Source organism: Anguilla anguilla, chromosome 9 (genome assembly GCF_013347855.1).
Source record: "Anguilla anguilla isolate fAngAng1 chromosome 9, fAngAng1.pri, whole genome shotgun sequence".
Classification (NCBI taxonomy): Eukaryota; Metazoa; Chordata; class Actinopteri; order Anguilliformes; family Anguillidae; genus Anguilla; species Anguilla anguilla.
The window spans coordinates 30,262,428-30,279,969 of record NC_049209.1 but is presented as its reverse complement, the minus strand read 5'-3'; the positions used below and the strand labels follow the sequence as shown (position 1 = coordinate 30,279,969).

Below are 17,542 nucleotides of genomic sequence, written 5' to 3'. Positions count from 1 at the left end.
GAGACTCCATATTTACGATCAACCAATGCTAGCACTGCCATCTATGGGGAGATCATTAACTTTACTGGGGTACAACAGGAAGTAAAAGTCAGGGTTGAAATGAGAAATAGGAAATGGCTTACTGGTCGACTCCAGGCTTCCCCCCCCCACAATATAACTGGCGCCAACAAATCGTTTCTAGCACTGAACTCCTGTGCTTTAACTTTTAAAGATGTAATCATCATCTTTCACACATTCATGTTGAAGTGTGAAAACCTGATATACTGCTCTCAGCATCAACAGAATAACTGACAAGTAGTGTCCGGCGCTTCCATGTTCAGCTCAGTAATAATTTTTCAGGCGCGTCCCATTGATCCAGAAACATTCTAATATGAATTTGGATGTTTTCTTTTGTGTGCTGTTTGTAACTCTGAAGTTCAGATTGACAGTTCTTGTCAAAGACTGGAAGAGAATCAATCAGAAGTGCTCTGCATCCAGAGAGAAAATTCTGTTTTGAGGTCAAACATTCCGACAGCTTCATAAATTTGTGAGCTGGTTGACAGGATTGATTGGGGTTCCTGTGAGCTTTTCTGTTAGTTCACCAAATGTTTTACAAGAGCAGAACCTCAGACATATGAACCCAGGTTATGGACTGGCTGGTGAACCGAACAGGGTGTAAAACTTAAATATAGCAATAGGATATTGTTTTACAGTGTTATCAGTCTAGATGTGTTTGTACTCCACTTATATGTAACATACTCATTTTATTGTTTTGCACTGATAAAGACTTCATAATTAGTCTCAAATTTTTTAAATGAATCATGTCTGTGACAATGGCCAAATGATCGCTGAAGTCACACTGCCTGCAGGGGACCCCTAGAGGGCAACAGCGGAAAGTCAGTTTGGTCACATGGTCGCCTGCTTGTGGGAGGTTTTCTCCAGGTCCTATTCATGAGGAATGTGTAGAGTGAAATGTGGGAATGGAAAATAACATGTCTCACTAAATAAAGCCTTATGCCTGGGTGCGCTCGAAGGAGCTTCATGCATCTGCAACACTTTCTCTCTCTCTCTTTCTCTCCCCCACTCTATCCTTCCTTCCTTCTCTCTCCCAACCTTCACACTCTCCCACTCCCTCTGTCCACTTTAGTTCAAATGGATGAACTTTATTGGTATGACTAATGGGATGGTATTGTTAAAGTACTTTATTTTAACCACTTTTTCTAAAAAACTAAAATATATGCACTTCCAATATCTCAGAACAAAGAATTTAGTTATACATGTTATGTTCCAGTTAACACCTGTTTCTCCTCCCAATAAATACTGAAATGTTCTAGAATTATTTCAGATAAATATACTGGAGCAACTCCAAGGAGTGAGACTGACAGAGCCAAAAGCTCCTACATCACAGCTTCATCACAAACCATCAGGTACACACAGGCTAGGCGAGGTCACATTCTACCCCACAGAAACAGACACATTTAGCCCCTCCCATCCCCAGACTAAAACCCTTTGAAGAGCATGTTTTTGGAATGTCTATCCAAAATTCTAAGTCAGCGTTCTAGAACTTCTTCACTGTCAATCACCAGTAGTGATTGTTATAATAGCATCAGAATGTTTGTTAAGGACATACACCCAGATTAAACACGGTGAGGTCGGAGGTGCTCACGCACATGCATATCCCCTGTAATGCAGGGCTGATGCAGTCAGCACAAGCAGATCGCAGACTCCTGCTCTACCACAGGAGGTGCTATTGAGCAAAGAGCTGCGGAACATGACTAAATGCTGAAGAAAACGCTCCCTGTGTGGAGGCTGATTACACATCAAGGGGAGAACTGCTCCCTTTCATCATTCTTCCCTTTGTTGTCATGTTTATTTATAAGGGCAGACGCACAGGCAGTAATGAAGCGGCTTGGAGGAAACGCTGTACTTTTACGGAGGATATTGCACTCATTAATTAATTAATATCACGCCGTAGATGAATACTTCATTCTGACTGGCTGAGCATGCATACTTATCAATATCAACTACATGGTAAATCCTTGAAAAAAGTTCAACATAGATAGACCCAAGCATTCTGCCTGTATAAAACAATGATCACTGTTATATACAATTTCATTAAAACATCACACCAAATTCTATGAGAAACGGACATGGAAACTCAACTGCTGACCAGTAACATGACAGAACTGGATTTCAAGACGACTGGTCAGGTGCAAGAGTTTGCTAACTCAGGACTTATTTGGCCCAACTCACTTCAAATGATCGCAAGCGTGGAACTGGCTTCACGTTGTAGCCAGAAGCATATCAGCTACTGCCCCCAACTTCCAGAGACTGTCCCTGAATTTCCAACCTGAATCCATTAAATGGCACCCCCCATGTTTTAAACCAGCACTAGCTAGGTAAACTAATCTGCCAACTAGATAGCCAGACCTGTGGCTTACAGCTAGTCCCACAAACTCGCAAGCAATCTAATGAATGACATTCTAGAAGACTTGGTAACTCTCAAATTAACCAAAGACAGCTCCCTGGAAAAGAAAATTATTCACAAATTACAGGCATTTTTTATTAATAATCAGTAAAAAAAAAAAGTTAAAAAGAACGCACTCATGATGAAGAACACTATTTCTTGTGACCGTGTTTTTTGCGTTAACACTTTACATGAGGCCACAATATACTGTTTTTCAAAGGGCTATGCAAGCGAATACATAGATTTCAAACTAAAATGCCTTTTATCTGCTAATTTACTGCGTGGGAAAGGAAATGCAACCGATTATTATACCGTCCATTATATAAATATTTCATGTGCTGATGGAACCGAAAAACATATAGAGTGCTTTATTGTTACGACTATTGCAATTTCAAGAGCATTTGAATTAGAATGATTGCATCCTATGGATTTTCATCACTACATTCAGGTTAATCATACATTTAATATGAAAACAAGCGGGGCTGCAATGTAATATTTAATATTTTATGGAATTCCACACACAGGGTTTTTGTTGACTTTTTGAGCTATTTTAAATAAATGTGTTAGCTATCAGGGACCCATACCTCATTCTAACATGATATAATTGGATTTAATCCAGTGCCAGTTGTTTTAAAATATCACACGGGTATTTGACGTTGTAAAATGCACTTTAAATGGCACCTGTCTCATGGTGGGCAGTGGGTGTTATGCGCTCACTAGTAGTGCCGATATTATCATTATTAATAGAAAATATCAACCTCTCAGTCTCCATCTCCTGACACAGTCCTTTCAATTAAATTACACTTAATTAAATTAATCAGTTTAATTCAAGTGGGCTTTAGTTGAAGGGGAGAAATACAGCAGCGAACGCTAAGTCACACAAATCAATCTCACAGATGCATGCGTAAACATGAATTTTACGCATATGCAAAACTGCAAGTTAGAAAATGTCTCCTGAAACGAGGGGAAAGCGCTGCAGCGTTTCGGGGCTGCTGCAGAGCGCCCTCTCTGTCCCCAGGGCAGCGGGACGGGGCTGCGGGACGGGGCTGCCAGCTGCTCTAAGTGCTGCAGTTTCACAGCCGCGTCCCAGCAGGCCGCCAGTGATAAAAGCTGCTATCTGATACTCTGAGTGCCGATCCAGCCCGCTGCGCGCCATTCCCCACCCAGCCTCCACCGCACACACCCGCACACACTTACACAAACACCCGCACACACTTACACACTCACACAAACACCCGCACACACTCACACACTCACACAAACACCCGCACACACTTACACACTCACACAAACACCCGCACACACTTACACACTCACACAAACACCCGCACACACGCTCATACGCACACACACTTACACACTCACACAAACACCCGCACACACTTACACACTCACACAAACACCCGCACACACTCACACAAACACCCGCACACACTCACACTCACACAAACACCAGCACACACGCTCATACGCACACACACTTACACACTCACACAAACACCCGCACACACTCACACAAACACCCGCACACACTTACACACTCACACAAACACCCGCACACACTTACACACTCACACAAACACCAGCACACACGCTCATACGCACACACACTTACACACTCACACAAACACCCTCACATGCGCACACACTCACACAAACACCCGCACACACTTACACACTCACACAAACACCCACACACACTCACACACTCACACAAACACCCGCACACACTTACACACTCACACAAACACCCGCACACACTTACACACTCACACAAACACCCGCACACACGCTCATACGCACACACACTTACACACTCACACAAACACCCGCACACACTTACACACTCACACAAACACCCGCACACACTTACACACTCACACAAACACCCTCACATGCGCACACACTCACACAAACACCCGCACACACTTACACACTCACACAAACACCCGCACACACTCACACAAACACCCGCACACACTCACACAAACACCCGCACACACTTACACGCTCACACAAACACCCGCACACACTTACACGCTCACACAAACACCCGCACACACTTACACACTCACACAAACACCCGCACACACTTACACACTCACACAAACACCCGCACACACTTACACACTCACACAAACACCCTCACATGCGCACACACTCACACAAACACCCGCACACACTTACACACTCACACAAACACCCGCACACACTTACACACTCACACAAACACCCGCACACCCTTACATACTCACACAAACACCCGCACACACTCACACATGCTCATACACACACACACTTACACACTCACACAAGCACCCGCACACGCGCACGCATGCTCATACGCACACACACTTACACACTCACACAAGCACCCGCACACACTTACACACTCACACAAGCACTCATACAAACACACCCACACCTGCTCATACGCACACACTTACACGCTCACACAAGCACGGCAATACACAAACACATTCACACACTCACACACACAAACACTCACATGCATACACACTCATACGCACACACGCTTACACACACACAAGCCTGCCGACACACACAAAAACACACGCACACTCATATATACACACGCAAGCAAACACACAAACACAAAAATAAAAACACCTGCTAATGCACACACTTTTGTTCTGAAAAGCAGAAATACGCAATGAAGACAAAAATTAAACAGAGTGAGGATGGAGAGGAAAAAGAAGGGAGAGAAAAGGAGGAGAGAGGGGGCAGACAGAAGAGCCTGTACCTGCAGAAGCACTGGGGGATCTCTCCCATGCCGTAGAGAGGGAAGAGGAAGGGAGTGTTGCCGTAGCGACCAAGGCAGCGCAGGAAGTGCTGCGTGGCCCTCAGCCCCTCCGCCGTGCGGGCCCCTGGGGTCACCATGGCGATGGAGTGCAGGACAAAGTGCTGGAGGTTCTCCGTCAGCTTCTTGGTCTGCAGGAATTCCCAGAAGGAGCGCTCGGAGAAGTCTGCCACGAAACACCAATCAAGCGTGAGCGAACAGGAAGTCAGTCACAGGAAGAGGAAGTACATGGTCAGAGTCAGGAGGGAGGGCAGAGGGGGGTTACCCAGGTACTCCTCTGGGTGCTGCTCATAGTCTGAGCAGAAGGTGAGAAACTTCATCAACATTCGCTTCTCCACCACTGTCAGCTGCTTACTGCCAAACACATCGGCCCTGGAACATGGCACCTGGGGACAAAGGAGGAAGAATGAGGAATGGAGGGGTGAAGTTTAGGAGGGATGGAGGGGTGGAGTTTATGGGATCTAGAGGGGTGAAGCAAGGGGAGCTGGAGGGGTGGCGTTTAGGAGGAATGGAGGGGTGGAGTTTATGGGATCTAGAGGGGTGAAGCAAGGGGAGCTGGAGGGGTGGAGTTTAGGTGGAGACCTGTGTCAGTGTCCTTGCCCAAGGTGCTTTACCTGCAGCACTCCAATAAAAACCAAGCCATACAGATGGATTACGACAGAACAGGGAACAATGCTGACTTTGGGTCTCTCGACTAATCCCACACAATGGGAAATCAACATTTTTGATCTCTCTTAATTTGTATATGGAATAAAAAGAAATAATCTGTTTATGACAGCTCAGTGCATCTGTGCTTTCTGTAAATCCCACCCCATCCACTAGATTAAGCGTTGAGAGCCTCTTGCTGTGTCCTGAATCGGTGGTACATATGCTAAACAATATCAACAATGTGTTCCATAGATCTGCACTGTGTGGCAGAAGAGCAGTGGCAGCAGTGTGAAGTGGGTGACTTTGGGAGTGTGGAGTGGGTGAGAGTGTGAGAGTAGAGGGGGTGAGGTGTGGGACAGGCTGAGCAGGAATGGGAGAGTAGAGTGGGTGAGGTTGGGAGTGGGATAGGCAGAGCAGGAGTGGGAGAGAGGAGAGGGTGAGGTTGGGAGTGGGATAGGCAGAGCAGGAGTGGGAGAGAGGAGAGGGTGAGGTTGGGAGTGGGATAGGCTGAGCAGGAGTGGGAGAGTGGAGAGGGTGAGGTTGGGAGTGGGATAGGCTGAGCAGGAGTGGGAGAGAGGAGCGGGTGAGGTTGGGAGTGGGATAGGCTGAGCAGGATTGGGTGTGTGGAGTGGGTGAGGTTGGGAGTGGGATAGGCTGAGCAGGAGTGGGAGAGTGGAGAGGGTGAGGTTGGGAGTGGGATAGGCAGATCAGGAGTGGGATAGAGGAGAGGGTGAGGTTGGGAGTGGGACAGGCTGAGCAGGAGTAGGAGAGTGGAGTGGGATATGTGCTGGGGAAGATTAGGGAATAGGGCGTAGGGATAAGGATGGATAGAGAGGAAAGTGGGGCTGTGGAGCGTGTGTGAGTGGGAGAGAAGTCTACAGAGTGTGTGTGAGTGGGAAAGGGATACATGGAGTGGGTGAGAGTGGGAGTGGGTTGTGTGGATTGTGAGTGGGAGAGGGGTATGTGGAATGGCATTTGCATAGAAGAAATTGCACAGAGTTAAGTATGGCGCAGAGTTGGGGGGAGCTGTGTAATGAGGGTGTGGTCTCTTCACCTGCTCCACCTTCCCGTTCCGGTAGGTGAGAATGCGGCTGACGTTCTTGAACTCGGCATATCTGCTGACGTTGGACTTGATGAGGAGGTTGACCAATGAGCCACGAGAATACAGGAGCTGAGGAGGGACACACAGCACAGTGACAATCACACGCAAACACACTCAGGTCAAGCAACCGCTGCACCCAGCAGCGTTCTGTCCGCCATGCACTAGGCAACAACAGCGACTCACCTTGGACACCAGATCGATGTTGAACCTGCGGCCCTCTTTCAGGATCTTTGAGTAGGTGATTTTCTTCTTCTTTGTCTCCACAGGGCTGGGGGGGATGGGCTCTTCAGACTGGGCAGAGTCTCCCTCATTGGATGTACTCTGGTCCCCCTCAGGCTCCTCCCTCTGAACCTGCTGTTCTGGCTCCACATGCGTCTGAGACTCCAGGGGCGTGGCCTGGCTTTGAGCTTCTGTTTCATTGATGGGCGTGGCCTGGCTTTGAGCTTCAGTCTCCTCGGTGGGCGTGGCCTGGCCATGAGCTTCAGTCTCCTCGGTGGGCGTGGCCTGGCCATGAGCTTCAGTCTCCTCGGTGGGCGTGGCTTCGCTCTGTGTGTCTACCGTGGGCGGGGCCTCACGTTCTGCATCTGTCTCCTCTGTGGCTGCAGCATGGCCCTGTGCCAGGTGCTCCTCTGTAGATGTGGCTGGGCTCTCTGGGGTGGGCGTGGCTACAGGAGTGGCTACCTCTTCCTCTTCTTCTGGTTCCTCACTGCCAACAAGACATTATGAGCAACATTGCTCCTCCTGTCCCATCCCACCCCACTCAACCCCACCCCACCCAGCCCGCCATTTCAGGTCACAATAACAGCAGTCTGGGGGCCTCCCTGAGGGAAACTTTCAGCTAGAGCTGAACAACAAAACAACTCATTTCATTGTGACTTTCCATATGGGTCCCCAGGTCTAAAACTAAACACCACATAAACTTCCAAGTCAACATCACCCATGTTTCCAGATGGAGAGCCATATCATCTCTGCGCTTGCTTCTTTTTTTGGGAGTTGGAGGGGTCTTTTCAGTTTTTTTTAATTACAACTCTAAACATAATTTATCATTCGCAAAATGGGGCTGCTTCAAGCCAGAAATTTTCTGGAGTTTTCATCGAGGTCTTCTTTGCGTTGGAACCGCGAGCGAGGGCATCCATCACGCTTGCCAGCGCTACCATCAGCGGGGTCCTCGCCAGCACGTGTGGGCGGGTGCACAGAACGGAGGTTACAGGCTGCGTTTGGCCCACACGCCCGCGTGTGGGGGGGGGGGTTGGAGGCGCCGGCGCTCGGCGATTAACGCGCGAGCGGCAGATTAATGGGACGCCCCTGGACTGGCACTTCAGGGTAACGCACGCTCCGTTCACACGCCACACACTTAATAAGGACTCATTAGAGCGCAGGCTAAGCGCCGGGCCGGGGCGGGCGCGGCCACACCGAGAGAGAGGCCCCGGAAGAGAGGCCTTACCGTGCCGCGCGCTCCAGAGGCGGGAGGAAAAGAAGAAGAAGAAGAGATGAATCTGCTGCCGTCTCTTCTCCTCCACAAGCCCTGCCAGCGCAGCGCAGAGCGCTGGAGGCCGCGGAGACGGGCTGACGCTGCTGAACGTCGCGGGGGATTCTTTCCCGGATGGGGCGGATTCAAGCAGCGCGAGATCCTCCCATTGGTCACGAGAGAGCCGGCGTGCTGAAGGCGCTCTTCAGACACGCGCTCCTTTCCCTGACATCACCCAAACGCTTTGAGTCCATTTTCACCGTGAGAAAACGGGTCGGACCAGAACCAGCCCTGCATCCCTGCATCATTGTGTGTGTGTACTTACGCACACTGCTGAAGGAGAAACACACTGCCTTTTCACAATGTGACCCCATAACCGGCCCCCTGACCCCTGACCCGGGGGTTACCTAGCGTAGCAGAAGATCTGCAGATTGGAGACGGATGTGTCCACAGTACCCAGCAGCAGAGGCTCCTCCCCCTCCTCCAGTTTCTCCCTCCAGCTATCATCTGAGTCTACATCTCTCTGCTGTTCCTGCTGTACAAACAAGCACATTAAACACAGTACACACACGCATACACACACACACACAGACACACACGCATACACACACACACACACGCATACACACACACACACAGACACACACGCATACACACACACACACAGACACACACGCATACACACACACACACACACACACACGCACGCATACACACACACACACACACACAGACACACACGCATACACACACACACACACACAGACACACACGCATACACACACACACACACGCATACACACACACACACACACACACACGCATACACACAAACACAAACACATGCATACACACACACACACACACAGACACACACACACACACACACGCATACACACACACACACACAGACACACACGCATACACACACACACACGCATACACACACACACAGACACAGACACACACACACACACACACACGCATACACACACACACACACAGACACACACGCATACACACACACACACGCATACACACACACACACGCATACACACACACATCCATACACACACACACACAGACACAGACACACACACACACACAGACACACACGCATACACACAAACACAAACACACACACAGACACAGACACATACGCATACACGCATACACACACACACAGACACAGACACACACACATGCATACACACACACACAAACACACGCATACACACACACACACACACACACAGACACACACGCATACACACACACACATGCACGCACGCATACGTACACGCATACGCATGCACGCGCACACACACACTGCATAACACAAACAAATACATGCACATTACTCACAAAACACAAACATTACAAACGCGCACACCCCATACAGACAAGCACACTGCACCCAGTAAATACACATTCCTCTCTGAATCAGAGCTCCACAGAGCCACAGAGGGTTATCTCAGTTTTCAGTGTCACTAATAAAGAAAGTATAATGAACAGGGACAAATTATGACATTTAATCTAAAGGTTACGACTCTGATTGAGCCTGATTAAGTGCAATTGTAAATAAATGGCTGGAACAAGCACAGAAAGAGACATAAAGAGGAGAGGTTAAACACTGATGGGCTCCCATTAAAAAGAGACTCACCTTGTACTCCTCGATCCAGGCCAGCAGGCCGTTAAACGTGAAACTGGCCCAGTTTCCAGCGTAGTAGTTTCTCCTGTAGAACCAGAGCACACGGCTTCATCACTTATACCAGTGCAGGAACACAAGGCTCCACCTCCACCCCAATGCAGAAACACACTGCTACACCACCCCCAATGCAGAAACACACTGCTACACAACCCCCAATGCAGAAACACACTGCTACACCACCCCCAATGCAGAAACACACTGCTACACAACCCCCAATGCAGAAACACACTGCTACACCACCCCCAATGCAGAAACACACTGCTACACCACCCCCAATGCAGAAACACACTGCTACACCACCCCCAATGCAGAAACACACTGCTACACCACCCCCAATGCAGAAACACACTGCTACACCACCCCCAATGCAGAAACACACTGCTACACCACCCCCAATGCAGAAACACACTGCTACACCACCCCCATACAGAAACACACTGCTACACCACCCCCCACCCCCACACCATAAAGGGGACAAGTAATACAAATGAAACACATTTTATAGCATTTTATTCAGTTATCCCACTGAGGGAGCTCCTCCCACAGAGGGACTGAACAGAAACTCCGCCCACTGGGACAGCTAACTGATGGTGATGTCACGGTGGCAGAGGACGCACTTGTCAATATGCAGCACTCTCTGGCCCACGCGGGAGCATGCGGCAGCGATGACAGACTCGGCCAGCCCTGCAATCAACACAGACAATCAACACAGACAGGTCAGAGTACATACCAGACCTGCAACACAGACAACCAAGAAATAGCCTACAGGTCAGACACACCAGTCCTACAATCAATCAACACAGACAATCAACACAGACACCCGAGAAATACAGGTCAGAGCACAGACCAGCCTTGTGGTAATTAAAAAAAAAACAGTAACTAAATCACTTTTTTTTTTTTTAAACACTGTTGCCCAACTTGGGGCTGTACATGTTCAGTTCACTGTGTGCAACCACAGGCATGTTCAGTGGCTCCTACTGATCAAACAGGAAGAGTGTAGATAGACATCAGCTGTTCTCCTCCGAAAAACACACAGTGTAGCCAGCCTGCTTCTTTACACACCGCAGTCCACAGCCAAGCTCACATAGAGTGGAGTCGGAGGAGGACCTTTCAAGCGACGCTCAAGCGGCGGTCGCTACAGAGCAGTGACATGCATGCCCCGGCCACAGCGGGCACGGGCACGGTCCGGATGCCATGCGAGACTGTGGGGTTCATTCATGCATCACGACATGGTACCTTAAGCCAAACATGCACCCAGCAGCCCAATTTATGAACTTTACATTTTTTGCCACAACGCCTTGTGACGTATATTGTCAGCATTAGCATTAAAAAAGCACACACACACACGCTCTAACACGCACGCACACACTCACAAATACACACACACTCACTCACTCGCACACACACACACATATACAAACACTCACACACACACACTCACACTCACACACTCACTCAGTCTCTCACTCACACACACATACACTCACACACACACACACACACACACACACACACACACACACACACACACTCACACACACATACACTCACTCTCACACACACACAGGGAGAGCGAGTGACAGTGAGCTGTAAGTGCTGTGTGCAGTAGGACTCCATTAAGCCCCTGCATCACTCTTCCTGTTCCGCCGGCCTTGTGGGGACCCGTCTGCGAGGCGTGAGGAACGGCTGATTTATTCACCGCCCACCTCCACACACATCGCCCCTCCCAGGGTGAGCTGCAAGCTCCGCCCCCTGTCTCCGCCCCTTCCTGTTCTACAGGACGAGCTCATTAAGGCGGGCGGGCTCAGGAGACAGGGGAACAAAGGCGACAGGAAACAGGTGTGGGGTAGTGACCTCGCAGATCCCACATCCTTCAGCAACCCCCCCCCCCCACCAACCCCCTCCCGCACCCCCACCCCTGCCCCACCCCCCCATCCACTGCTCTCAGGTTGGGCCAGCCTGGAAAAGCTTTAATTAATAATTGACTGACTGCTACTCTCTGTCTCAATTGACTCCCTCGTGAAAACGGCAGGTCAGGTTATTACTCTTTTCAGACAGTCCAGAAGATGTTTTTAAAAAGTGTAAATAACCCCATTGCCATCTTTTAATGCCATTTATCTGTTCTGCTATTGATTTTTCCCCATCATGTTTGCTAAAGACAAACATTACCTGCCATAAAGCGCTGGGCGGTACAGCCCTGCTCCGCCATAAATAATAGATTGGGGAGCAGGACGTTGATGACGGAGCAAAGCCCGAAATGCTTTCAGCAGGAATTGTATGAAATCATAAATCACTCTTCATTTCAGAGAACATTCCAGAATGGATTCTATCTCTCTACCTTGAAAGTCATTTTGCGCGTTATTTATAGCGGGGCTGAGAGCGCTTGGACGGCGGCGAGGGGAAAAAGCTCAGGCCTTCGGCACCGAGCATGCTGGGAAGGAACGTCAGCCGCACCGTGTATCACTTCACCGCGGCGGAGCACTGTCAGAACACACGGCGCAGTGTTCAGTACACACAGCGCCATGCCAGGACCAAACAGCACTGTGCTCAACACAAGGCAGTGTTCAGTACACACGGCACAGTGTTCAGTACACACAGCGCCATGCCAGGACCACACAGCACTGTGCTCAATGGACAGCACAGTGCTCAGTACGTACAGCACAGTGTTCAGTACGCACGGCACAGTGTTCAGTACGCACGGCAGTGCTCAATACATGCAGCGCCATGCCAGGAACACACAGCACTGTTCTCAACACAAGGCAGTGTTCAGTACGCACGGCACTGTGCTCAGTAAACACGGCACTGTGTTCAATACAAACAAGCAGTGCCATGCCAGGAACACACAGCACTGTCCTCAACACACGACACAGTGTTCAGTATGCACGGCACAGTGTTCAATACACGCAGCGCCATGCCAGGAACACACAGCACTGTCCTCAACACACGAAACAGTGTTCAGTATGCACGGCACAGTGTTCAGTACACACAGTACACACGGCACAGTGTTCAGTTCAGACACCATAGTGCTCAGCACAGACAGTTTGGTGCTCATTACAAGACAAGTCAAGCTATAGAGCACATTTTATGCAAATTTACAGCACAATGTGCTTAACACAAAATAAAAATATCAAGCAAACTGAAGAGAGATGAAAGTACAATGAAAGGAAATGAGAGTTCAAACACAACACTGCACAAACAGACGCCATAATGCTCAAAGCAGACAGTGCCGTGCTCAGGTCAAATGGCATACCGCTTAACATAAACAGCCCAGTGCTCAGAAGAGGCAGTGAAGTGTTCAGCTAAAGTAAGACTCTGATGTTGAGTAGGCTTCTGCACAATTGTTTCCGCCAATGGTAGTGTTATAATGTTAGTGGACTGTTATAATGGCTGGTCAAAACAACCATCCCATATTGGCTATTCTGAGGTGACTGGCACCAGCCAACAATAGAGCCAAAATGGCTAATGTTCGAAGAAAGAAAACATTTGTTTCTCATGATGCTCCTCTTGTGTCCATTCCCCAACCTGTAGCCACCCATAGGGCTACTGCAGAACGTAGCCAGACATTTCAGGCAGCACTGGATGCTGGGGAGGACTATACAATATATAGCCTAAGACTACACATTCCTTGCCTTCTATTCCGTTTCATTAATTATCCACCATTAACCTCACATAAATGATCTGATGTATAACTGACTGATTTCCAATCTTTTTAGTTGGAAAAGTAATGTGATTCCAATTTGCCAATGGCATCTATGTTGTGCATATGCTTTGGTTATCAAACCACCAGCTAGCGTGTAGCAAAGTGAACTTGCAAGTACATCAGAACCTCAGAGATATGGACTTGAAGAAATGAAAATATTTTAAAGGAGTCAAAGATGGTAGGTCACTGAAAAGGAGATGTATCATTTGGAAGCTAAACGCAGTCTACGGACATCCAAAAAAACAACGAATGTTCTGATGCGTTCCAGATAAACTGCAAGTTTGATTTTCACAAATTTAACAATGATATAGGCTATAGCTACAAGATTTGTGGCCCATTTAAAATAAGGCACCAGGCTACATGAAAACAATATTTTCAAACAATATATTCACATTTCTCAAATGTAGATTATTAGAATATAACTCAGTTTTATTATTAAATTGTTCAATATCTAATCAGAGGTACACATCAGCATTACACTGCCACATTAGCCTACTGTACTAAGGGTGTGCTATACTCTGTAAAGCCACTACACGGACTAGGTTATGCAGCTTTCCCTGCACAAGCACTGTATGGATCACGGAACTGAGAACGTGCTTCACACACAGAAAGGAGCCCACGCCTCATAGACTGGGGGGCCTAAGCATGTGTTTCAGACTGTAAAAGCACCACATGGACTGCAGCGCTAGTTCTGCTCGCAGAGCTGCCAGAACTCTGACCTTTCCCTCTTCAAACGCATCAGCAGGAATGAAGGAAAAATTTGTGAGCGCGGCGAAATTTAGTGGAACGCTGAACTATGCGTCTAAATTATTCACTCGAAGGCTTGAGCGCGGTTCAGAGGAGGCGCGCCGTCCACTCACCGCTCATTTTCACGAGCAGCAACGCGCCTAACGATAACGAGGACTCCTCCCAGCTGTTACGGGTGCTGTGCTTCGCTGAAACATACCTACGGGAGCTCAGGAATACAAACGCACACGCACGGACTCACGCTTGCATGCCCGGAACTTGGCCTGTCAAACCGTTCACACCCTGATGACTACCGACCGAATTTACATATTTATTCAATCACGCCCCATATCCTATTGCGTCATGTGACACTCCGGGCCAGAGAGCTCACTCAGCAACACTGGAAAAGAAAATGGTTGACTTACCAAGGGTTTTATTCTAGTAATGGGACTTGAAATCTTTTTTTTTTTCTCAAGTAGAAAATACCTGCTTGTTTTAACTAACTTTTTTCTTGACAAGTGAAATTGTCTTACACCACAGGTAAATCCTGAAATGAGTAAAACTGTCTCACCTTATTAGTAATATTGTTGTCTTATTTAGCAAACAAGTAATTGCAATAGGATTTTTAAGTCAAAATATATATAAGACTAAAATAGTTAAGATTGACTTATTTTTTGGTTCTTGCAGTGAACACGCAAAGTAAAACTACTGCGCAATATGGACTGGTCAGTGTGAGTTCAGCAATGACAAGGTGCATATGTACAGCATTATATTGGCATGTGACTGAGCATGTGTTTCTCTGTGTGTTGGCACGTGCGCACGTATCGTGTGTTCATGTGTGTCCATACGTGTCTGTGCCCGTGAGCGTGTGCATGTGCACTGAATCTGTGTACAGTCTGGCCTCGGTATACCGCAACTCAACCATCCCCCTCCCGGTTCAACCGATCAGCAACAGTTGTGGTCACCAGTCACAAGTGTTCTAAAAAAAACAACCAGCTTCTGAACAATTAGAAGAAGCTGGGTACAAGCGGTACACTGAGATGCGTTCAGCTGGGGCTCCTGCTCGCGCTGCGGAGATACAGGCAGCCGCCGAAGGTTTGGCGAAACATTTCTCCGCAAGTAGTGGTTGGCGATGGCGAATTGGGAATCGTATTAACCCCTTAAAGGCCAGTCCCTGGTAGAGCCCCTCTATGAACCGCCTTCTGCACTTAACCGATGACCACTGCCCCATAGAGTGTGGTTACGTGAGACCCCACTGTATATAGCTACATCAGGGCTGTCAAGGTTAACGAGTTCATTCATGCAAATTAAATATAATCTGCATTAATTCTGCCGACTGCAACTCACATTTTTACCCTCCCAGCCAGAGGTGGAAAATACAGGTTCAGAGAGTAAAAGTCCTCCCCGGTATTTTGTTCCAATCACCTAAATTTGCAAATTAGCACAACTCTGCAGCCAGGAGCTAGAACTAATGAGTGAAATCAGCAGGCTGAGATCATGGCTGGAAGAAACACATGGCGGGACTTTCACTTTCTGACCCCTGGATTTTCTGCCTCTGATCCCAGCCTACAGTAACTCACCCCTCACAGCTTGTGGAAGTGAGACGTGCAGAACTTTGCTTTGAAAGCAAGACAAACTGCAGCGTGCAACTGGTGGGCGAATGTGGCGAGGCAGAGCCTGACAGCAGTCTGACAGCAGCCCTGCCAGCTCGGTCACTCATCGGCCCGCTGAGGCAGGAACGCAGCAGAGCTGGTCTGGAGCGCTCTGATCTCTCCATCAGCACAGAGACAGGCGCCTGGGACGAGCAGCAGAGGGATGAGGGCAGTGTTCAGAGTGCAGTGTGCAGAGTGCAGGAGCTCTGTGTGCAGTGCTCCCAGTGCAGTACTCGTGTTGTATGCAGTGCAGTGCTCATGTGCAGTGCAGTGCTCCCAGTGCAGTACTTGTGTGCAGTGCTCATGTGCAGTGCAGTGCTCCCAGTGCAGTACTTGTGTGCAGTGCTCATGTGCAGTGCAGTGCTCCCAGTGCAGTACTTGTGTGCAGTGCTCATGTGCAGTGCTCCTGAGCAGTGTTCATGTGCAGTGCAGTACTCGTGCAGTGTGCCCCTGGTTCTCTCTCAGTTGGACGTGCCTCTGGGCCCATCAGTGCAGAGGGAGATGCGCTCGGGTAATTAAAGGAGGGGGATAAATCAGAGCATAGATGTTGGCACTGGGCTTTAGGCCCATAAACACTTAATAAAACACACACCGCTGCACCCACAACCCACCACATCACCACACGCCCCTATATTACCACCCTGCCTACTGCAGCCCATCTCCACTGACAGCTGCTGAAACCAGGCTGTGTGTGGGCGGGGCTTACAAGTGAACCCTGCCCACTTTACAGCAGCAGGGTGGGGCCCCAGGATCAAAGGTCAAAGGTGGCAGAGAAACTACTACAGAACAAACACCAAGGCTGTATTCAAGTACTTAAAATCAACCTTTCTTCCAATTAGATGATCAAAAACTAAAGGTTGATTCTGATAAACTCACTTTATGTGCATTAAGTGAAAATAATTGCAAGTTAATAGATTGTTACCCAGAATCAGAGAACCCTTTCAGGCTTATCACCAGGTTAATAAGCAGAGCATATTCAAAGTATTGGCAAATTCCAAATTTACAACTGGGATAGCCTGCAGTTTTGTCTTGATTAGCCTTATGATAAAATGCTCGAAAACAAAGTATCACCATTGGCGAGACTGTCTGCCTTCACTGTGGACCAGCAGAGGGCAGTATGAACAGAAAGGGAGGCCATTCAGACTGAAGCCCCTCCTTTCAGAGGCTGTGAACCCCTATTTCCCCATTTGTAACCCAATTTAATTACATGCTGCACAGAGCAACACAGTACCACAAAGCCCCAATGCTAGAAAGCATTCAGGATATT

General features: G+C 48.4%; 1 protein-coding gene across 3 annotated transcripts in view; it reads right to left on the bottom strand.

The window, feature by feature from the left end:
• Window positions 1-17,542, bottom strand: part of chm (CHM Rab escort protein) — a 46,924-nt gene that overhangs the window by 26,782 nt on the left and 2,600 nt on the right. The window contains exons 2-9 of one of the 3 annotated variants that reach the window (XM_035431912.1): window positions 10,815-10,881; window positions 10,150-10,222; window positions 8,893-9,020; window positions 7,450-7,723; window positions 7,201-7,413; window positions 6,970-7,086; window positions 5,533-5,653; window positions 5,211-5,433 (exon numbers count right to left, since the gene is read on the bottom strand). In XM_035431912.1, coding sequence (XP_035287803.1) covers window positions 5,211-5,433; window positions 5,533-5,653; window positions 6,970-7,086; window positions 7,201-7,413; window positions 7,450-7,723; window positions 8,893-9,020; window positions 10,150-10,222; window positions 10,815-10,881 — 1,216 coding nt within the window. Of the gene's footprint in view, window positions 1-5,210; window positions 5,434-5,532; window positions 5,654-6,969; window positions 7,087-7,200; window positions 7,724-8,892; window positions 9,021-10,149; window positions 10,223-10,814; window positions 10,882-17,542 lie in introns of all 3 variants that reach the window. The other 2 variants (XM_035431910.1, XM_035431911.1) reach the window with 2 other exon arrangements.